Source organism: Piliocolobus tephrosceles, chromosome 18 (assembly GCF_002776525.5).
Source record: "Piliocolobus tephrosceles isolate RC106 chromosome 18, ASM277652v3, whole genome shotgun sequence".
Classification (NCBI taxonomy): Eukaryota; Metazoa; Chordata; class Mammalia; order Primates; family Cercopithecidae; genus Piliocolobus; species Piliocolobus tephrosceles.
Genome location: NC_045451.1, coordinates 70976417 through 70999944, shown reverse-complemented (window position 1 = coordinate 70999944; position 23528 = coordinate 70976417). Strand labels below are relative to the sequence as shown.

The 23528-nt window shown below is 44.6% G+C and overlaps 1 protein-coding gene and 1 long non-coding RNA gene across 3 annotated transcripts in view; one reads left to right on the top strand and one right to left on the bottom strand.

Annotated features, from left to right (window-relative positions):
* Positions 1-4489, top strand: part of LOC116418520 — a 62059-nt gene extending 57570 nt beyond the window's left edge. The window contains exon 5 of the long non-coding RNA XR_004228591.1: positions 4355-4489. This is a non-coding gene — a long non-coding RNA (uncharacterized LOC116418520). The remainder of the gene's footprint in view (positions 1-4354) is intronic.
* APCDD1 (APC down-regulated 1) overlaps positions 1-15226 on the bottom strand; it is a 34154-nt gene extending 18928 nt beyond the window's left edge. Inside the window, exons 1-3 of one of the 2 annotated variants that reach the window (XM_031934566.1) lie at positions 15156-15210; positions 14804-14959; positions 1141-1324 (exon numbers count right to left, since the gene is read on the bottom strand). In XM_031934566.1, coding sequence (XP_031790426.1) covers positions 1141-1324; positions 14804-14959; positions 15156-15210 — 395 coding nt within the window. Of the gene's footprint in view, positions 1-1140; positions 1325-14803 lie in introns of both variants that reach the window. The other variant, XM_023228538.1, reaches the window with a different exon arrangement.
* Between the last annotated feature and the right edge of the window lie 8302 nt (positions 15227-23528).

Below are 23528 nucleotides of genomic sequence, written 5' to 3'. Positions count from 1 at the left end.
GTTCTTTAAATACAAAGCTCTTTCTTCCCACAGTCTTTGCACAGCCAACAGTGTCTCAGTTCAAGGGTCCCCTTCCTTGGTAGGCTTTCTGAACTCCACCCCGATTTTAACATGGGCCCCCCTGGTATTCTCTTTTAGCACCTGTTGCCTCCCCCACCCCTCCACTTTCATAGCACTTCTTGTGTATTTACTTATAAAACCCCTGATGATAGGGACCAGGTCTGTTTTGTTCACTGCTATATAAACAAAACTTAAAATAGTGTTTGGCATATGGTAGGCACTCAATAAATATTTGTTGAATAAAATGATAAATATTTTAGAAGTATGTAACATGAAGGTTGTTTATGCAAATTGTTTATTGTGGTTATTTTGAGAGACCTCATTTTTATGAAATAAAATTCTGCGTCTTCATCATGTTATATAATTTCTTTTTTTCTCTTCTCCGTATTCATCTGATCCCTCCCCAAGGAACTTGGAGGCTGCTATCCAGATCCCAGGAACAGCGCATAGGGAGAAGTGATCAGATCCCAGAGTTAGTCTTGTTAATTCTCAGCAATTTAATGGGTAGAAAAAAAAATCGCAGATCTGCCTCTAGGCTATTTTTAAAAGCTCTAATGGAAGATAAGCCAGAGCTCAAACTGGGATAAATCTCAGCTTCATAGCATGGAAAAGAATCCAAGACCTGCACCCTGGCTAGCAGAGGTAGCTTTTAACTTACTCTTAGAACCCCGAAGCCATATATTAAATTACCAGAATATGGCTAGAATATTTACACCATCCGGAGCTTGGAAGTCATGTTTCAGGGTTGGTGAAACACAGACTCTTAATTTCACTTGCTAATGGTTTCTTTTTATACACAAGTAGTCCCACAGAGTTCAGTAAACAAGGATCTATTCACTCACGCTGTGTGGTTAACAGGAGTACAATATCATCTCTGCTTTAGCATAAGATTTCTACAGTACTTAGCTATCTTTCTCAACCAACCATAATTTCAAAGAGTAGTTTGGTTCTTCATCAGAACTTAGACAACACCTAAATCATTGTAAGTGATAAAGTCTCCATGCATCTGAGAACCCATAAGAAGGGTCTTCCATAGTGGTGTGCTCTCTGGCCTCTCCCAGACCCCACCTGTCCTCTTACCCTGTGGAGACCCAGTGGCCCTCGATTGTAGGTGGCATCTGCACGGTGATCCTTGCGCCATTGTGGAGATGTTTGAGCATGTGATGGCACTGTGACTCCTTGAAAGCCCTCCAGGCACTTTTCTCTAAGGACCTAGGATGGGACCTGCTGTCCGGGTGAAGGAGGGCAGAACCCTCTCCCAGCCCTGAAAAATCAAAGTGGAAAGTTAGCCAAAAGAAGAAGTCGCAGCAGACGTGAATCACGCCAAACAACCACCTCTGCAGCAGTCAGTGGCTGAAGGTGGGAAATGATTGTTTATTGCACAAAGTGTTATCACAGTGCACACTCTCGCACAGGATGCAAATTCCAAAGTGGCAAGTGTCATTGTAGATCAATTCCCTGGCGAGAAAACTGAGGTCCTTGGAGATCACCAACATAACTTGCTTGAGGTCACTTAGCTAGTTCCTGGCAAAGCCAGAGATCAAATCCGCGCATCTATGAAGCAACAGTGAAGGTTGTGCATCTAAGAAGGGTTTGTGCAGGGTGGCCAAGGGAATGTGACCGGCACTGTAGGAGAGAGAAATGAACATGTTCTGGAGTCACCAAAGTGGAGGAGGTGGGGAGAGGTGAAAGAGGTGTCATCAATAAGGGTGAATTTACACAACGGCAGATTTAGGTGAGGAAAGGAAACAGCAAGGAGACCAGCCTCAGTGAAACTGCAGCCTGGGCAGTGATGGAAGGAGAAGGCCCAGGGGACTAGGAAGATTCGCAGCTGGGATCTGCTTGCTGGCTTGACTCCATCTGCTTACACCAAGCCTTGCCTCTTCCAGTTCTCTGTCTTCAAGTGGATGCCCCCTACACGGCTGCTCACCAGGGGGTGTGAGCCTTGCACCCTCCTACAATAGGGACATGGTGTGACATTTCCCCCCAATTATCTTCCAAGTCCAGCCCCTCACCCTCAAAAGGCCAGAAACAAGCTAAACATACAATATAGGGCTTTAAATTAAGAATAATGGCAATATTACATATGTTTATTTCCCAGGGGTAAAGAAATACTAGCAGTAAGCTTATCTTCTGAACGAGTAGTGCAGGTTGGCCACAATCTTCCCAAGCAAAACTACCACCAGCCTAATGTTCAGAATAAAGCAATTAAAACTAAACTAGTGGAGTTATTATCCGAAAGCCACGGTCTCCTCTGACACTCACTCCCAAAGTGATTAACAAATCAACAGGCATTTATGGCGGATCTACTACGTATTTAGCCCTGTGTTAGCAAAAAGGACACTAGTTAGACAACGGTACAAACTTTTTAAAAATATAAAAAATAAATAAAATGTACCTGTTAGAATGCTACTGGTGAGGAAGCAATTATATGTTTTAATCAACACATAAATAGATTCATAGAGAAGGCATGGTTTCTGAGAGATGATTTGAAAACGAGAAGCTAGATTCAGAATATAGTGACTTACAGCAGCATGATGAAAATCTACCTGGATAAACTGAGACCTGCAGGATGATAACCTCAGATATCTGTTAAATATTCAGATATTTACCATCATGTGGACAAAACATTCAAAAGACTGAACTAGTTTTTGATGGAAAGTCTTAGTGTTGAGAAGACAGAAGTTTCTGTATCTGAACTCCCAGATTTTCCCTCTAAGTAGAATTCTGGCTTTGAGATGGAAAGACAGCTTCTGATTGTTCTTACAGATTTTACATGCAATAGATGTCCGTGAGACAAATATGGGTATTACTCAATTAATGAAAATTGTGAAAAGAGATTCTAGACACAAGAGGACAGTGCCATGTTCAAATTTAAGGCAACCTCACTCAGCCCTGTTTAGCCAAGTCCCTTAATTCTGGCCTCAGCTAGAACGGGGCAAACTCTAAACATGAGAACTCTGCCCAGTGTTACCATTATTCATGGTCATGGTTATTACGCCAGGGCTTCCTTTCCTGAGGCCTCGAGTTCCACTGGGGGAAGGCGTCTCCACTAGAGTGGTACTCCTGGGCATTCCCTCCCTGTCCTTCCTTCTGCCCTCCCCTGGTGAAGGCACATGAGTTATGGAAGTGGAAGCAAGCATGCTTGACTCAGTCATTTTTTTCTTTTCAAAACCAGCCTATTTACCAATCACATGCATTTTGATCAGCTCCCTCACGGATTGAGGACCATGCCCCTTTAGTTGTTCAGCTGTGGCACTGGGCCAGATGGGAAGTCTGAAACATTCGGGGGGAACTATGAGCACTCCTGTCACGGACACCCATCTACACTGTGTCTTCTGATCGAGTATTCATCACTATGCTAATGTTTTAATCCCCATGTGCCTCACCCTCGTGTTGAACACTCTCTTAGTTCTGAACCAGAGTAGGGGAGAGGGGACTGCTCACTGGACCTCCACCAGCCTCAACAGTTGTAGTTATCTTGATAACTGTCAACATTTCCTCAGTGTCCTTGCTAGGCAGTCAAGGAATGAAACCGAGTATAACTTGCTGTCTGGTGGGTCAACAGTATGATCAATTTTGATGCGGCTAACTTAAAATAGACGTTAGTTAAAGTTACAAGGTATTGGGAGTTGGGGAAGATTCTGCTTTAAATATGCTACTAAGCATTCAGTAAAGAAGCAATCATCTCACTATCAACCACGCTGTGTTCTAAAACTTGATTTGCAAACCTCTACACCCTGCAAGTGTTTTCCCATGAAGATAATAAAAGTCAGGAGTGTAGTGGATGTGGGTAAAATCTCCAGAGTTCAGCTGTTTGAGTTTGAAACTAGATCTGCCACTTGAAGGATTGCATTGGATCCAAGACATCAAGGAGTGTTAAGATGTATCATTATTTTATTATCAGTGACAAAACATGCACATTTAAACAATGACATGGTGCCTTCACAACAGTCCTGAGATACCCGTGAATTATCTGCAGCAGCCTCCGACGGCACTGACATTTCTGTATCTAGTCAAAGACATTTGGCAATTTCTCTTGCATTTGGTGGCACTCCTGCACGTGTGACAGGTAATCTGTTTGCTCTGCATGTATCTCAGCAACAAAACAAAAACAATGCCTCATCTTTTTTGGCCTTTCTCCTTTCCAAGTAGTTGATTGATGCTGTGTGAGAAAATACGGAGTTGCAGTTATTCTTCCAGCAATAAATACTTGCTTCACTAATGTCAAATTAACACTCCACTGCTCTATTACAAGATCTGTCTGATTTTCACCGTGATTTTCCTTTTTCAGTGCTGAGAGTACAACTTATGAGTGAGGGAGGAAAAATACCAAGCATGCTGACTCAGATGTGTACTCTCTTGATGTTCAAAACCAGCCTATTTGCAATGAACCTCCAGATGAGTCCCAAGGACGAACATAAAAGAGGTGATGTGGGGACAGTATGAGCATCTGTGTTCGGGTTCACACAGGCGAAGGGAACGTCGCCCCTCGTGGCTACTGACTGCCTGGAGGCCAAGGGAAACTGGGGCCCCCACTGACCGTGAGATGCACACCCCCTGCAGAGATCTTAAATTACGAAAAAGATGGGTATCTTGCAGTCAATAAAACTCAGTATTAGCACAGTGACCTTAAACAAATCACTTAACTCTCCAAGCCTCGGTCTACTCGTCGGTGACGAAGGGATAAAAACATCACCCACTTCTTAAGGTTGGTTTCAGTTTAGCACCATGTTGGTTGGTATTATTTCAAGTAATGATCTTAGACCACCCTCAAAAAGTCCCCTCTAACTAACAGAACAGCTAAAATCAGGGTAAAGTCACATGGAGGAGCCAGGCTCACTCTGAGCTCTGAAGAGGACGAAGTGTAAGGACACAGGCGCTCCAGGCAAAGGTAAATGATGATCCTCAATGTAGAAGAGAGTGAGGCCCAAAGTGCCAAGTTCTGTGGTTGCCGGTAAGTTCCACTCAGTTTAACAAATACCTGTCAATGAGGCTGGGCACAGTGGCTCATGCCTGTAATCCCAACACTCCGGGAGGCTGAGGTGGGAGGATGGCTTGATGCTAGGAGTTTGAGACCAGCATGGGCAACATAACAAGACCCCATCTCTACAGGAAAAGAACCGTCAGGCATCGTGGCACATGCTTGTAGTCCCAGCTACTCAGGAGGCTGAGGCGGGAGGATCACATGAGCCCAGGAGTTCAAGGCTGCAGTGAGCTATGATCGCGCCTCTGCACTCCAGCCTGGGTGACAGAGTGAGACCCTGTCTCTAAAATAAACAAGTAAGACATACCTATTCACCTTGACTTGCTAGACTTCAGGAGCCAGGAGCAAAAAGACTAACAACGATGTTTTGTGTTTTTGTTTTGTTTTGTTTTTACTTTGAAGCTTTTAAGGTCTCACTGGCCTGGATGTCAAAGAACAAGGGTCAGAATGATGAAGGAGGTTCTGGGGAGGAAGCTAGGGAGTTCAAAGGCGGAGAGGGAGTGGTGGGTAGCACTTGCATGGGCCATTCGTAAGACTAGAGCCACACAGGAAAGAAGGCCTACAGCTACGTTTTTAACCAGTGATGGAAGAAATAAAATCTAAGAACCTCCAATACACAAATTATTGGAAAGCAGGAAAAAAAATGATATTAAAGAGCCCAGGGTTTCTCAAGATCAATATCCATTTCGCTATTGCTCACATATGACAATGAGCACAGCTCAGGAATCCAGCGAGGCTGGCAATGCAGCCAGGGCACCCATGTGAGCGGCCAGATGGAGAACCCCAAGGCTGGCACAGCTCCCCAAGGACACAATGATTTCAGGCTCACACTCTAGGTTAATATTCTATTTCTAAGATGGAAAAATAGGGTTGGTATTTATTCCATTTAAATTTGCCCTTCAAAGTACCCAACATTTTCATTACTCTTAAGGAGCAAAATTAATTTTACTCTTAAGGAGCAAAATTAAAGGGGTCAAGTGAAAGAAGTTGCTGTAAGGCAGGAGAAACTGACTCTCAGGCCTTCAGTTCACCACTGCAAGTGGTCTCCAGTGTTTACTTGGCTCATCTGATGTGGCAAATGTGGATGACTTTCCTGTGAGTACTACTTCTGTTAAATGGCTGGGAATTAAAAAGTCATTTGAAGCACCAATTTCAGCTGCAGCAGAGGCCAAGCATAAAAGTTAGACCGGTAAACCCCAAAGCTTCCTTCTCAAGGATCAGTCATGGTGTGCCCTTCAAGGACACTCGTCTTAGATTTCTGGTCAACTAAGGAGCTCTTGTGTTTGTTGCATCGCCTGAAGTAAGTCAATTCCAAATTCGGGACTGGAACTAGCGAATCATTCACTCATTCATTCATTCCATCAGTAACGCTCTGAAGGGCCAGGCACTGTTCTGGACATAGCAGCCACAAACATTTCTCCCCTGGGAGTCTCAGTTGGACAAGAAACTGTAGGGTTGTAGAGGACTCTACAGAGAGGGGGAAGGGTCTGAATTCTTCCTTGAGGGTTCAAGGAGAGGCATCTCTATCTTGAAGATGGAACAGAAGTGGTCTAGGAGGAGTGTGCTTGAGCACACTCAAGCATGGGGGGGCAGGAGTGACAGATTCACGTAGGAGGCTCTAAGAGAAGGGGACACAGGGTGACCTAGGACGAGGGGCAGAGGGAGGCAGGGTCACAGTTGAAAGCACCACACATCTGTTACGCAGAGTGGGGACTTCACTGGAAAGGTGAAGGGGGGCCACCGAAAGATTTTCTGCAATGTCGTGGTGTGGTAAGAATTTCATTTTGGAAAAATTGCTTTTCTGGTTTTTTTGGAGGGACATGGAGGACAGATTGGAAGCAGGAAGATCAGTGATGAGGCTACTGCAATGGTTCAGTCTTGTATGATTTCTTGATTGGATAAATCAGAAAGATAAAAGAAGGGAACAGCTCCCAACGAACTGTAGTAAATCTTTTTTGTAGTGTTGGAGAGGCATTGGCCATCTTTTGCATCTTGTGGGGGGAAGAATTACCAAAAAGTTATATTAAAAAAGGAAGGAAGGGAGGGAGGGAGGGAGGGAGGGAAGGAGGAAGGGAGCAAGGGAGAAAGAAAGGAAGGAAGGAAGGAAGCTACAGTAATTTAGCACTACATTTGCATCTGAAAAGGAACTTTTGTAAAATATATATACAGTCTCTTTTAATACATTTTAAATTGCATAAATCAATCATCCCAGTGTTTAGCAACGCAAAGTTCAAGGACCGCACTAATAATAACCATTCCTGTGTGAGTATACCTACTATTTATAATAATACATGTGCTTATTATATATAATGCTAAGTTTTTAAGCCCCTCCACTTTTTTTTTTTTAAGGAGTTTAAAAGCAAAGATTTAATAGGCAAAAACAAAAAACAAGAAAGAGAAAGGAAAACAGCTCTCTAGTGAGAGAGAGGGGACTCCCAAGAGGAAAAGACCCTAAGCCCCTCCACTTAATTGGATTACTTGTGTAATTGGAAGTGTTGGTTAATCACAATATTCGGTTGTTGAAACTTCTGCCATTGTATGTCAAATGCAGTTTGACCTTATTATCTTTCTTTGATGATCCAGGTTCTTAAAAGTGCCTTAAGGTCATTATTAGGAACAACCGTGCCTGTAAAATGGGCTGTGGATAGAAAGGAATGAACCTGTAACAACTCTGTGTAGACTATGAAAAGCTTTTTCCTCTTATTTTACATATAAAACAAGAGTTAGAAACCATATACTATATGTGAGAGTACACACACAAATAATGTCAACATTTTGATTAGTTGAAGATTCTAGATGTTAATTAAGGGGACTAGGGAATGGAGTTCCCATTCACTAAGATTTTGTTGTGAGTGAATCTGCAAAAAAGAGTTATCTAAAAGGATCAAACAAATATTAAGAAAATGGCTGTGAGTTTTTGGTCTTCAAGGTGGTTTTGGGTGAGTCATCTAATATATGCCTTTCTTTTTCCTCTATAACTAAACATAATGATCATGATGATGATGACTAATGTTTGCATTACACTTGACAATTCACTTTATGTATATGTCATCTCATTTGATCAAATGCTAGCTGCTATACAGGTACAGAGGCACTCTTGATTGAGAATGTATCAAGTCAGTTCCATGGTACTATCTAAACTGGAAGCTCTCCAGGGACTGTTCCCAGTCCAGAGGAATTCTGAATAAGGTTATCCAAATGATTCCATCATAAAATGGTCTCAGACATTGGGGGTCCAATGGTCTGGGCCCTGACAAAATTATTATGGCAAAGGGAATAGTTTCTTTCAAATGAATGTCAGAGAATAAAGTAGATTCTGGAAGGAGTGGTTCATCTGTTAGAAACAAATTAAGTCCTGTGTGCTTTAGGACATAATTTTATTGACGACCATGTCCAGAAAACTAAATGAGATCCTGGAGCTCTGGAGGGCTCGGTGGTATGTAAGTGTGTGCACCTGCATGTGTGCACTAGTGATTTACTTCCAAGGAATATATTACCCCACGACAGTAATCCTAAATGACTGCACAATGATTGTAACTACAATCGTAATCACAACAGTCTACCGGAGAGTGAAAATTCCCAAAGATATCACATTTTAAAAATAGAGTCACCTAAATGAAAGGAGGCACAGGGTTGACCATTTACACGGAGGTTTATGCCCTAAGTAAAAGGTCTATGTGTTGGGTTAACTGTTCACATCCCCTGAATTCACCAGACGATGCACATAGAAAGCAGTCCTTGGCACAGTTTCCAAAGTGAACACACACAGTACCTCTGCTAGAGCCCTCCACGGCAGATCTCATCCCTAAACCCATGGTGCTTTGAGCAAGCAGGCCAGTGTACGCAGAAACCAAACAGAGCCTTTGTAGAGAGTGAGAGAAGAAAAAGGGTGGGGTGCCTGCTGGACTTTTGCAAGTCAACATTCATTCATTCAACAAATGGTTGAGTGCCTCCTACGTGCTCAGGTATCTCTTAGGCTTGAATCATCGTGACATACACGGGAAAAAGTAAAATAGGACAGTATACTCCATGTCCAAGTCCCTGATTTTTCAATAAAGTTTTTTTTGCTTTTTTTTTTTTTTTAGACAGGGTCTTGCTCTGTCGCCCAGGCTGGAGTGCAGTGGCACGATCTCAGCTCACTGCAACCTCCGCCTCCTGGGTTCCAGTGATTCTCCTGCCTCACCCTCCCATGAAGCTGGGATTACAGGCGTGCGTCACCACACTCAGCTAATTTTTTTTGCATTTTTCTAAGAAGAGACAGGGTTTCGCCATGTTGGCCAGGCTGGTCTCCAACTCCTGACCTCAGGTGATCCGCCCGCCTTGGCCTCCCAAAGTGCTGGGATTACAGGCGTGAGTCACCACACCCAGCCTCAACAAAGTTTTACCAATCTGAATTGTCTAGATGAATATATTCCATGGTTTTTCACCTGCCTATCTATACTGACTGAGAAATAAAAAGTTCCAATGTATTTTATACATAATAAAATGTAAAATTATTTGGGAAGGAAACAATAATTTTCAAGCACACTTGGGGCTAAACTAATTTTTGATCAGGTTAATCTCTGTACATGTACTCTAAGGCTTAAGGGAAAAAAACTGAACTTGAAAAAGACTAAGTGTAATGTCAAAATATCAACAATGACGGAGAGCTTAAAATGATTCTTTCCTTGTTCATTTTGCAAGTTTCTGTACTTTATATAATGTGCCCTGCATACTTTAATAATCAGACTGAGAAAAGTGTTTTCAAGTTAGAATTGTTGTGACACATAAAATGTGACTGATTAGATTAAATGCAGGTAATTACTTAGCCATGAAATTGCCTGCCCAATTAAATAGGCAGTCACTACTGTAAACGTGTGCTTGGAAGTGGGGGCTGGTAAATAAACTCCAGCACAGCTTTCCATTTTTTTGAAATAAAAGCATGTATGTATTGCAGACAGTACTGCATTTTACCACCATTGTGGTACTTGTGCTTATCAAGTTCTTGTTTTTATTTCCTTTTTTTTTTTTTTTTTTGCAGTAAGCTTGCTGCTTTTACCCATCTTGAAATCTTCATATCTAAAGGCAGTCTCTCTTTATGAGAAATATAATAAGGTCAAGTTTTCAAATTCCTGGCTCCATTTGACTTTAGTTGAAAACAAGTTACTTTTCTGTGCCATTTTCTAGTGCCATAGTCCTCAGGGTGGACACTGGGGCTGAACCAGAGGTTGCAAAGTTTGCATGTTGGATCTGCAGCTGACTACTCACATCCAGCCTCTTCAGCACAGCTGTGGTCTGTGTGTGTGTGTGTCTGTGTGTGTGTGTGTGTCTGTGGTCTGTGTGTGTGTGGTCTGTGTGTGTGTGTCTGTGTGTGTGTGTCTGTGTGTCTGTGGTCTGTGTGTGTGTGTGTGGTCTGTGTGTGTGTGGTCTGTGTGTGTGTGTGTGGTCTGTGTGTGTGTCTGTGTGTGTGTGTGTCTGTGTGTGTCTGTGTCTGTGTGTGTCTGTGTGTGTGCTGCAAGTTTGTGGGATTCCCAGCAGGGAAAATAGTGCGATAAACTGCAGTGTTCCATCCACTCAGCTGTGAGGCTCTACATTCAGTTTTTCTTCTCTTCCCTCCCCTAGATATTCTTCAAGAATCCTCAAGGAAGGGGGAATACTCCCTTTCAGCCACTGGACCTGGCAAATGGTGGCTCCTGGCACGTGGTAGGCCCTCATAGATTAACTTACTGAATAAATAGTTAGCTGAATGAATGAAACCAGAAAACCCTTGCAGAACAAAATACTCTTGATAATTTTAGGGTGATACCCTATCCTTTCTCCAACCTTGAGATGTACACACCTATCACATGAATTTCCAGAATAATTTTATTCCCAAATTGGCGAGGACTAAGCAATGGCCTGTGTCCACAAAACCAAGCCATTAAGAACTCATACTTGGAGGATGGTAGTGGATTTTTTCCTGGTTTTCCCTGCGATCACTTCAACTCCAGGGGAAGAGTCTACCGAAGACATGCCCTGCTGTGTATCTTTCAACCGCTGTAGACAATAATCACTAACACATCATCTTCTATTTCTGGTCTGAAATGTTTTATGCCTCCCTTTGATTGATTATATTGTCATCAGTCTATCCCTAAATAGTAGTATGTAATTACACAGACATATCACCCACCTATATTTAGTTCTTTTCTCATTTAAGGGGAAAAACAATGATCTTGGCTAGTATAAAAGAATGAAATTGGCTTGTCAATGTATTTAACAAGAGGATATTTAACATCTGTCTAAGACCCTTGCCCCGTTGGCTACAGATGAGTCATGCTTCTTTTCAAGATCTCATTTTCTTTTTATGACTAAGAGAGGGGAAAAAAGTGCAGAAAAGACAATGTTTTTTTGGCCACAAAAACTGTCCTTAGTAAAATAGTTTTTCAAAGATTTCTATTTAACCCTATATAAATGTTTCCTCACATTGTGTCGGTTAAACTCTCATTTGGCAACCTGCAAAGTTTTTAAAAGTCTTGACAGAATATGCTTTAATAAAAGGGGAGAGCTGAAAGAGCCTTCACCTCTCAGAAAAGTCAACGAATTCTACAAAAGTAAACAGGGTGTGGGAATAGAACATCTCTCCCAACGTCAGCTCCAAAACTCAAAATCAAATGTTTCCATTAGCAAAGAGAATCAGGCACTCCGCTGGGGCATTACAGCCACAATTATTCTGGATACCTCATGCTAATCTGTGTTTTGGAGCTGAATGATTTCTAGCATTTGACATCTGAAACTTTTGTGGCTTTTATCTAAGCAAAGAAAACAGTGATAATGGACATCGTCCAGCTGCATACCTTCATGACATTAAATAGGCTTTATTTGGATTAAGTATTGCAATTGTTTTCAGAATCTGAAGAGGAGGAAAGGAAAACTGACATGTATACTTTTATGCCATCAAATTTTGAACTTGGGTCTCGCACCACATTTGCAGTCTTAAATAAACAACAGGCTCAAGTCTTGCCAGAGCCTCGTTTCAGTGATAGGATTTAGGGGTGATTTATAAATTGCAGTGAGTTGAAATAGAAGTAGCCACAAAACTGAACAAAGACTGGATGCCAAACATAATGGTTATCTACCTCATCCTCACACAGGATGCACTTCTTGCACTTCTTAACCTGACTTGGTGGTGTTAACAAATCATCTCTAAATGATGTGTGAAACTACATTTATTAAAGTTTGTCACAGGAACATTCGACACCCTAGAACAAATGCTTTTATCTACTAAGTTGACCCATAAATAGACAAATGGTATCCTATGGTTAGGAAAATAAAATGCCTGTTTATCAGGAAAAGAACCACTAATCCATTCTAAGAAGATTTCAAGAATTGCCTTCAGATTTATAACTTCTATTTAAATATATGATCACGCTCCATCTGTTACTACAGAATTCTTAAATGCCTGCAAAGCGCCTATCAGTTGAGTAGGACATATTCAGCAAACCATTCCCTTGGTTAGGTTGAGTAATACCCGTTTGTTGTTAAAACTACTTCAATCAAGTAGATGTCAATGGGGAAAAGGGGAAAGGAAGAATATTCCATTCTTTTCTGGTGCTTTACATTATCCTTGCTAATTATGGCAAACCTTTCTTAAATCCTGAGGATTTATAACTTGAACAATGATTTCCTCTGTTTATTTTCTGCACTAGAGTCTGATATTCTCTGCTGGATCTAAGTAGATCTTTGAGCAACTTTAGTTTGAATAACTGTGCCATTGCAGATCCATTCTGAAACTGGATAACTTTTCACAGGTTTATTTATGTTATCCAACTCAACTTTGCAAACCTCCCTTTTTATCTTATCTTCAAAATACATATGCACATATGTGTACACACACATGCACACGCAGACATACCAGCACGCACACGGTCTGGCTCCACTGTGCTCCCATTTATGCTCAGACTACCCTTCCCAGTTATTTCCTTGCTCCCCATCCCCCTCCCAACACCATGGGGTCTGGGGAGCCCTCCTCCCCCAGATCCCCAGAGTCAGGGAAGATTCCAGATGCACATTTTCAAACTCAGGAAATTTGGGGCTCCTGTCCCCATTGAGGATATACTTGAGCTCTTGTTACCTGTCAGCCATTACTACCCCAGTTTGGACTGCTAAATAGGAAGTGTAATTACAACTCCTACCTCTCAAAAGAGGGAGAACATGTTCCGAGTTACACTAGGTTGCATCTCTGAGGATCACTTTTGTAGTTTAAAAGGCAATTATTTTACCCCCCAAAATGCTGTTCATGCCAAGCTTTCAAGTAATTTTTAAAATTTTAAAATCATTTGACCACACTATCTTTTTTCTTCACAGATATTACAACAATTTAAGGGGGACAATTTTTCCTGTTTCATCTCTCTCTTTTTTCTTGTGTGTGTGGCAGCTGCCGTTTGATCCGTTCATTGGCTCTGATTTGTTTCATGTTTCAGCCAAAGATTAAAACTGCTCTGTAATTCTAAGCAGATGGGCCTAGGAGTCCAACCCTATAATTATACCTTCTCTCTTTTTGCCCTCGAACTGCAAGCCTTCCATCCCGACTGTTAAAATTCTGGGATCACTGGGGCTCTGAGTACACCTTGGCAACTGGACAGGTCTGGCCCAGCCAGACAAGTTCCCAAAGACTGTGGAGCTATGCAAGCCATCCACCTGGGGCAGGACGACAAAGAAAACAGCATCCCGGTGGCTTGTGGGTTAACCATCCCTTGACCCTCCGGAGGGAAGGTCCTCAGCCTGGCTTTCAGTCCTGGCTGCCATGCATTTTGAAGCTGGAGCCCGCTGCACGTTCGGGGTGGCTGCGGTGGGTGTTGAGGAAGGAGAGCCGTGAAGTCGTGCTGTTGAAATGTCAGGTGTCTGACCATTAGGGACAGTTTGCTCAGGACACCCATATCAACACGACGTGATCTGCCACGGCCTGTCAGGATTATGAACCCGACGCGCCATAAAAACCTGCCTTGTTCACCCCAAAGAAATTCTGTTTTGGTGTTTTCAGTGTAATTTCTGGAACCCGTTGAAAGGGCTGATGTTCTCTAGCTAAAGGTTTACTAGAACCCCTGGGGAAAAGTGGCACAGGAAGCCTAGGTTATGGGGCGTCAAGTTTGGGTGCACCGTAGGAGACTGGTTATAATGCTTAAATCTTGGCTAACAGGAGACCCCTGTTTCTTAAAATTACACCCAGAGAACGCAGCAGTCCACTTGGGAGGAAACCCCACAACCCCGCCTCCATCGGGAGGCAAAGTGCAGGCAGACAACGAACACTGGTTTTCCGAAGGCAGGCAGATGTGACTTCCCAAATGATCAGTTTCTCTTTCCACTCTCCTAAAAGCTTGGAACACATCAAGAGCCTGCTACGTTCTGACATTTTGGAAAAAGGCTCGCAGAGCCGGCGATTTCATGGCAGTGTACAGTTAGAAAATCCAGCAGGGTGGACGAAAGTTTCCCTCGGACTGGATGCAATGGATTCTGGACATAAAAGGTGTCTGCGTGCGAGAGCTTCTACCCTTCCAAAAAGAACAGACGCGCAGCAAAGAGCTCCGGGCGCCCTGGGGTAGAGGGCTCCGAGCCTAGGAAAGTGGGCAGAGCCCCCTCTCCCAGGGCTGAGACAGCCGGCGCGGGGCTCCCCTCGGATCCGCCCCGCCGAGGGGGCAGTGTAGACCCTGCCGCGATCCAGACCCGAAGCCTCCGCGGGCTCCGCGGCGCCCGGGCTGCCCCCTCCGTCTGGGAGCGCTCCAGTGGCCCTCGGGAACTCACCGTGAAGCAGGAGGGCCGGGAACAGGTATCTGAGCAGGAGGCGGCGCGGCCAGGACATTTCCAGTCCTGCTCTGGGCCCTCCCGCACGCTGCGCTCCGCTTTGGTGACCCGGCAGCTGGGCGCGCGCTCTGCCCTCCGCCTCCGGCCGGGCGCGGCCGGGCCAGGCCGGGGCTTCAGGCGGCTGCGGCGCGCCCCATGCCCGGCGGGCGAGGCGCGGGGCTGCGGGGCGCGCGCTCCCTGGGCGCCGTCGGGCGGCTGTGGGCGCCCCGGCCCGGTCCGCGTCCCGGCCTCTCTGCCGCCCGCCCCGACTTCTCCGCGCCCGGCCCCGCGTCCCGCCCCGGCCGCCGCGTGCGCCGCTCCGAGCTGCAGTGGCCGCCACCGCCACCGCAGCTGCAGCGTCTCTTCATATTTCCAGGGCGCCGCCGGCGGGGCAGCCTGGCCGCGGCACGGAGGAGGGGCCCGGGAGGGGGCGGTCGGGGGAGGCGACGCCGAGCCACCGCCCCCGGCAGCCGCCGCCGGGGGGAGCGCGGAGACTTGAAAGGGCGCGTCGGGCAACGCCTCCCCTCCTCCCACGCCGGCCGCCCCTCCTTCCCCCGCCCCCTCCCGCTTCCCTCCTCCCCTGCCTCGCCCACCCCTCCTCTCCCCACTTCCTACCCCTTCCCTCCTCCCCTCCTCCTCTCCTCCCTCCGGGGCCCTCTGACTCCCTCTGGCTCCGCGCACCCCTTTCTCTCCTCCCCGCCCCCCATTCCGGGCGCGCCTCCTCCTCGGAGGGGCTGGGAGCCTTCGGCCCCGCACGCCGCCCGCAAGGAAAGAAAATGCGGGGTGACCCTCCCGCCTCCGCCGACGCCACTGGGAAAGGTGTTCAAAGCGGGTGCGGGCGGCGAGGCTGGAGGCCTCGCGTGGGATCCGAGCAAAGCGGCCTGCGGAGCCGGGGTGTGTGCCAGCGCGCAGGCGTGGGAGACAGGGGAGACCGAAGAGAGAGTCCTGCAGGGCTGCTGGGGGTGAGGATGCCTCAGCGCTGGCCCCCTCGTGGGTGCGGGGCAGGTCTTCACTATAAATCGCCTACCCCGGCCCAGTGCCTGGCTCCTCTGGGGAGCACAGGGAGCCTTGTCACAGGCCCCAACCTGCGAAGGGCACGGTATAGGCGGCAGGAGCCCGTTCACTTTATCCTCCCCCTTTCACGAGGCAAATGACTTGTTGAAACACGGGAGAAATCTCCGAGAAACGCTCCCTGTGTCAGTCTGAGAACGTGCACTTAGGCCCCTTGGCCGAGTCCTCTTCTCTCCCAGGGCGGATTTAATCACCACAATCACGCTGATTTTATTGGTGTGCCGCGGTCTTGTGGGGGAGGGGGGACTACATGGGCGTTTAAGACCCAAAGGCAGGAAGAGTTTCCCCTGGGGTCCTTCGTTCTCGGGGCCGGGTACAAGGCAGTAGCGTCTGATTTAGCTGGAAGCTCCCTCCCCTGCCAAGGGCCTGCTTGAGCCCTTCCCCTCTCCCAGGAGTTTTGCCTCTCCGAAGGCAAGTGTCACCTCTTCTCCACACTAGGATAGAGAGCAGACGGGAGACCCAGTGGAGTCTAGAGAACATTTCTGGACTCAACTCTGCTAGTGTTTTTCATTAAAAAAAAAAAAAAAATTAAAATAAATGCCTGATTTCCCAAGAGAATTCTCTGCCCCTTTGAACAATGCAATAATTCAACTCCTTATGTGTTAGACTTTCAAAACTGGTTGGATCTTAGCAACAGTATAATAGTAAAATAGATGAGAATACATTTGACAGTTTCCACTTTTTTTTTTTAACCTGAGAAATCCATGGGTGTTTTGATGTGATAGTGCTGACGCTGTTTGATGTGTCTTAATTTTTATCACCATCATTATCATCTTTCCATCGTTAATACAGAGGATATAACATGTACCAGCTGCTGAGCTCACAAGGACGTTGTGAAGATTAACGTGCTACTGTTTGCAAATCTTGAAGATGAAAGAATACCTGTGTGGGCAAAAAGAAGATCATGAAAGCGATGCCCATGAGCGCAGGCATTATTTTGCATTAGTCTTCCTCTGCCACATCTTCCTGAGCCTAACTTTGTTCCTAATCATTCTGTCATCATGGTTGCTAGGCTTGGGTAGCAGGCTATGATTTGTAAGATTTGAATGTTTGCCAAGGACCAATCAAATTTTCATTTTAAACCAAGAACTTGACTTCTTCACAAATATGGGGCAGTTGGAAACGATGTAAACAGCATACTTGGCTGGTTATGCAGAACAAAAGCCTTGTCACTAAAAACACATATGAGGCGGTGTTTAGTTTTTCAATGTCTTTTAGTCATTTGATGCCTTTTAGTCTATCAAAGAATATTTGAAACAAGCAAATGGCGTAAGAGGGTGCTAGGGATGGTGCCTTTTTGTATAAGCAAATTGGTGGACAGTAATGGAAAAATGTTTAGGTTATTATTAAATAACCTTTTATATTAGAAGAACAGTTAGGTCACGTATGTGCTCAATTTTTTGATTTTGTTATTAAAAAAAGGATAAAACCAACGGGTCAGCTGTAATTTGGTGTCATTTTGACAGTCAAGTTGCTTCAATTTTTGTTTTTCCAACTGGTTTTACTGGTGTGGTATAAACGTAGCCAGAATGAAGTCAGCAGTTTGAAATTTGTTTTGCCAGTTTATTTCCCCCATGTAGCGTCACAGATTTAAATACTCGACCCTCAACATAACATCCTGCCAGAGCGACTACTCCCTGAAAATGTCCCCACAACGTCCAACAGTTAAGAAGATCTAGGTTTGCCCGAGGATAGGGTTCATTTTCTGCATTACTTTTTACTTCTGCTGTTAATGTACCTCCTTCTGGAGAAGAATAATGAAAGAAAAAGGAAGACATGTAAATTTGTCTTAGGTTATTTGTGGATATATGTTTATATAGAACTGGGAAGGAGGCATTGCTAGGGAGATAATCAAGTGGCTGTTAAATCCAGCACAGAATTGGGACCCCTGAAACAAGCACAGGGGATTCCCCAGACCACTTATGAGAACCCAAGCCTCAAGCAGGAGCGTGTGGAGCCCAGGTCCTGGTGATAATGGGAGTGTCCTTGGCAGGGACAGCTGGACAGGATCCCCTTAAGAGAATCAACAAGTGTGTTAGAATATCCAGAGCTGTTCATAAATAGCCTTGGCCATGCTGATGGAGAAGAGGAAACTCTTAGGAGCTAAGTTCCCAGCCACACAACACATCACCAGTGCACTTGGAACACCTGTGATTTGTTCAGTCACCAACTCACGAGGCCTCTCACATGTCTACCAAGCAGTCTTTTCCCACAAGCGCAGTTGCCCTAACTCTGAGCCTCTATAGTCGTCTGTCTTTAGTCAGAATCAGTCCTTTGCTCTTCCCTAGGAACGCTCAATCATGAGTAAATTTCCTGGGATGTAGAGCTTGGGTGATCGCCTTGGCTTGATTTTCTTAGGAGAGTGTCTTGATTTTTAGTGAGTGCAGAGTGATAGAAAGTTCTGTTTCATTGTTGTCCTAGGAGACACAAGGACCAATGCCTCTTAAAACCTGGGCCACAGTTTGGTTTTCTAACGCAGTCGTTGTGAAAATTGGTATAAAGTTGGGCTATCGTGCAAGTCATTTAGTCATTTGGAATTTCTGAGATTCTAGGCCTTTTGGTTCTAAGAAGGGCCAGGGTATTTAAAACATGGATTCTAGAACACAGCGAACTATGAGTATGGTCGAAAGCATTTGACTACCCTCTGAGTCCTCAGAACCTGCAAAATGTCACCAGGAATAGACTTTTCTTGAAATTTGTCAGATATCAGTTCGAAGCTTGTGAGGTTACATTAAATTCCCACAGACTGGAAGCATTCAAAGGCCAGGAGTGGCTGAGTCATCACCGTTCCCCTTTTAGCACCAAAGCCAGTATTTTCAGTCTTTTGCCCACAGCAGGACTTTGAGAAATGATAGACATAAAAATCCTACACAGCTCCCTCAGAGGCCAAGACAATGAAATTATCCCAAGGGGTCCTTAGAAGGGGGCATATTTTGGAGTTATGCTTTTTAAACACACCAACTAGAACAAGCTCTATTTTGAAAATAAAATGCGGTTTAGATATCCCTGAGCAACACAACCTCTGAGGTTAAGAAATTAAATGTTACATTACATTTTATACTCCTGGCATTTATCAGAGAAAACAAAGTGTTTGTGAGCTTAGCAAACATTCATTCACGTTTTGACCAACTGCTGAGTGTCAGACACATACGTACAACCACCTGAAAACAGGAACAGATACGTATGAACGGGATGCGGCATCACTGTTCATTTACTCTCTGTCACCAGTCTGTTTGGGGGACTGATGAGAAGACGAGGGACCCTTCCCGCTGGAAGAAGATGTGAGACCTCCTCAGGGACAGGAGACACTCAGGGACCTCAAGAGCGTTTTTGTCTGTACCTTCATGTGACTTGGAGATGACTCTTCCTTTTAGTGCTGGTCGCCTTCTATGTCCAACTGCTTTATCTGCACAACTAAATTATTTGGCCCTTTGAAGGCAGGAAGAAAATCGGGTATTATGTGTGTGTCTCCTCCCCCAGTCCCTTCACAAGTCCTTCCATAATGGGCGTTTGTTGGACTCGTAAATGAGGCAGGATAAGATCAGACCATCAAAAAAGAGTCTTTATGAGCCAACACCACCCTAAGCCACTTCGGCACCCAACTACAGAAACAGGAAGATAAAAGAACTCTGGTATTCACTGCAAGCATGGCCGAGGTTGTTATGGCACACATAGCAACACTCAAATGCGACAAATAGGAGGCAGCCTGGCACAATTCTAAGGAGCCAGATTCCCTGGGCACAATCCCTCAGCTCTATGACCCTGGGCAAGTTACTTAATCTGGCTGTGCCCCAGTTTCCCCATCTGTAACATGGGGATAATAGCAGCGTATACCTGCACATAGTTAAGTGCTACATAAGTGTACCCTAAATAGTAATTCACTGACAATAATGAGATTAGACTAGACTGTACATTCTCAACAATAGCAAAATTACTCCCAAGGGAGCAAAAATTGGTTCTTAGTGGGGGAGGTGAAAAAACTTAGATATTACAATGATTTATAGCCCTTCAGAAAGACAGTACTCAAACAGATGTAAAGTGTATCCATGGTACTTACAATCTAATGGGATGAGTAGAAGAAAATGTTTAAAAAGCTTTCTTCAGGGGCAATAATAAAAAGGAAGTTTGAGAAACGTGGTACAAGATGAAAAATTATAAGATTAGTCCTATTACAATTAATCATGTATCAAACATTTTAATAACTGTGTTCCTTTAATTCACTATGTTTCGATTATATGAAACCAAATATGTTTTACTTCAGCGGACCATCTGGGGTGGCAGTCTACCATCTCATTACATCGTTGTAACATTACATTCAGTGTTGCTTATCTCTCTTTGAGATAACTCAGCTCTTACTAGTCTCTCTTTGCAGATGGGAAAACTGAGGCCAAAGAGTAGTTTGCCTAAGAGTCACAACTTTAAAGGGGTAGTGTCACTGGGTTTTCTGGCTGTCAGTAAGGTGCTATTTTCAGCTCTAAGACTAGACCAAAAACAAACAAACAAACAAACAAACAAAAACAAGTAGAAAGTAGAAAAATTGATTTAGATGTGTTTTGAGACATTCAAGCTAAAGGGGAAAGGTGGGAATGTTACACAGGCTATTTGGACATTTATTACAGTTGGTGTCTGGTTGGCACTACAGTTCACTATTTCGTGCATAAAATATTCAAACGTTTTAGTGTTTGAAACAGATTATTGCACTCTATAAGACAGGCAGGTGGACCAGCTAACCCACTAAAATGCTGCTCATTGCCACGAATCTCTGAAATTTTCAGTATTAGGACTTGACTAGTCCTTTTAGAATGTACACGTTTGTGTGTGTTTGCTTTGGATTATGCATATTCAGGGAGAGGAGCCATATGAAATCACATTTCATCTAGCTGCAGGTTAGGTCTCTAAAGCAGAGCTAAGCGAAAACGAAACAGTCCTCTGAGCCACCAAATTCAACATCACAAAGTTCCACATGATGCCTAATCTCCATACTTGTGTAACACTTTGAAATGCTCACAAGATTTTTCAAATACATGGGCTCTTCTGATCACCATGCAATTTTTTGAGGGTCAGAGGACAGCCAAGGCTGTTTTAATGTGGAGACGCAAACTTGAAGTTCAGAGAGTTTTGAGATGCCTCTGCAGGTGCTGAGAGTATGTACCTTCTGTTCTGCGAAAGCATACCAGGCGCTAACTTAGAATGTGTTTTATTTTCACATATAGAACGTGGTGACTTTGATGCCTCTGTCCTTACAAAAAGATAAAACTTCTATAAACAGACACAAACCCGAGACCGGAGGATTGCTTGAGACCAGGAGTTTGAGACCATCGTGGGAAACACTGCAAGACCCTGTTTCTACAATTTTTTTAAAAAAATCAGGCAGGCATGGTGGCATATGCCTCTAGTCGCAGCAACTTGAGAGGCTGAGGTGGGAGGATCTCTTGAGCCCAGGAGGTCAAGGCTGCAGTGAGCTACGATTGCACCACTGCACTCCAGCCTGGGCGACAGACAGAGATCTTGTCTCAAAAAACAAAAACAAAAACAAACAAACAAACAAAAAACATGCCCCAGAGTCAGAAATAAATTAACCCTATAAACCTAAGAAAACCTTACATGCTTGTATAGTTTATTGTCTTACAATGTGTCTCTAAATTTTCCAGAGGCTTTAGCCCAGTGCCTAAATTAGTAACTCTTCACAGACTCTTGAGTAATTAGATGAAACCAAATGTTTTACTCCAATAGACCCATTTGAGTTAAATGAACAGCCGCTAATATGGTGGCAAATCATACTGGAGAAGAGACTAGCATCATAATGTGCGCCACGTTAAGTCCAGCTTGGTCTGGGAACGGCTTAGCCTTACTTGTGTAAAGCTTGAACCATCTGCTGCCTCTACTCCCAATCCCTGTATTCTTGGAGAGCCTCCAAGTCTTTGCATACTCAGTACACGTTGCTCTGTAGTGGTAAGGAAAATTTCTTGAAGCAGGATCAAGGACACCAACCAAGCTCTGGAGAACTTATAGAACAAAAGATCAACGTGGCTGTGAGCTCATCCAGAATGAGCTACAGGACAGCAGGTTTAGGCAGGAGTCTCTGGGCATAAGAGGTCAATCAGTTGGCTGATCTTATGTCAGTGGGGATGGCCATACATCAGTGGGCACAAAACATCTCCCCCAGCGAGATAGTTGGATGAGCGCAGTCTCCATCAGATGCGGTGTCCGCAGGTGCCGCAGAGATGCAGCAGGTGGTAAACAGTAAAGCTGTACTGCCGGCATTTAGATCAGACCTTTGTGCTTTTCTCTTGGAACTCAAGAAGGGTTGAGCAACTCCAAAATCATCAGTAGAAGTAGATGCAAGCAGCACTGAGGTAGAACTCTTTATCTTAGGGAGATGGTGTCCACCCGTGATGGGTGGAAGAGAGCCTTGAGTCTCAGTGGAGCGTTTAGGGCTGCAAGGAAACGGAGACCTCTTGAAGTCAGACCTTCTCCTGAGTATGAATGCTTGTTTAGATTCCAGGTCTCCTCATCTCATTTTAGGGCCTCTTCCACCTCCAATTCCACTTCCTCTGCTTCGGGGTCATATTTTATCTCTCATAATGATAAAAACTTGGAAAGCAAGGGCCTTATGAAACATTATGTGTCTTCAATTAATTGTATGCCAGATTCCTGTTAAATATGAATTCCACATCACAAATTCCTTTCTTCATTGCATCAGTTCCACCTTTGCTGCTTCTAAAGATATGTTAGGCTTTCCTGTTCTGGTATCCAAGTATTTTCTGCTTCACCACAAGCCCCTTGTTTCTGACCATGATACAAACTTTTAACACTGTAAACTGAGCAATTCAGTCTTCCCTGTGGTACTTGTGGGTGTTGTTTTGCGTTGTGTTCACCTTGCTCGTCCTAGCTGTTTCCTTTGTGCCCCTCTGTGGGATGGCCTTTGTGCTTCCATGAGGGTGAGCCATCAGGAGAACATTCCAGAAGAATCTGTTCTTGTTGCAGAGCAGGGCTGGATTGCCTGGAAGAGTGATAGACAAGCAGAGACATCAGAGGCCACATTCCCATGTGCATTCTGCCATACTTTGCAGGTCCTCAAACTGTCTTTCCTGTATTTTAATGCAGAATAAAGTACAGAAAACGTTCTTTGCCACTGCATAGCTGGATGTGCGGAGTATGCTAAGACTAGTGGCCCTCCAAGGAAACAGGGCGGGGATGATAAGGGCAGCAATTGGTCCATGCTTTATGGAAAAGAGATGAAGTCATTCCCACCCCAAGCTGAAATTAACTTGGTCCACCTTGTCACCAATTCCATGGAAGCCACTGTGGCAGACAGACCTCATGAAAGCAAACACTCTTCAAGGTAGGTCGTCTTGCTATAAAGCCATCTAAAGATGGTTGACCCAGCCTATTGTACTGAATTCAATAGCTTGGGTTTTAAATCTTGACCAATCACCTGCCCAACACTTTGCATTAAAGACCCTCCCCATCCCCTCCTACACACTCACCTCCGGCTCTGCCAGGGAGAAATCCCTGCCATGGAACCCAAGCATTCATTCATGCAGGTCTGACCGCTGGGGTGTAGAAGATGCTGGAATGGAAGAACAATAAAGTGCTTCCAGTCAGGAGTTAC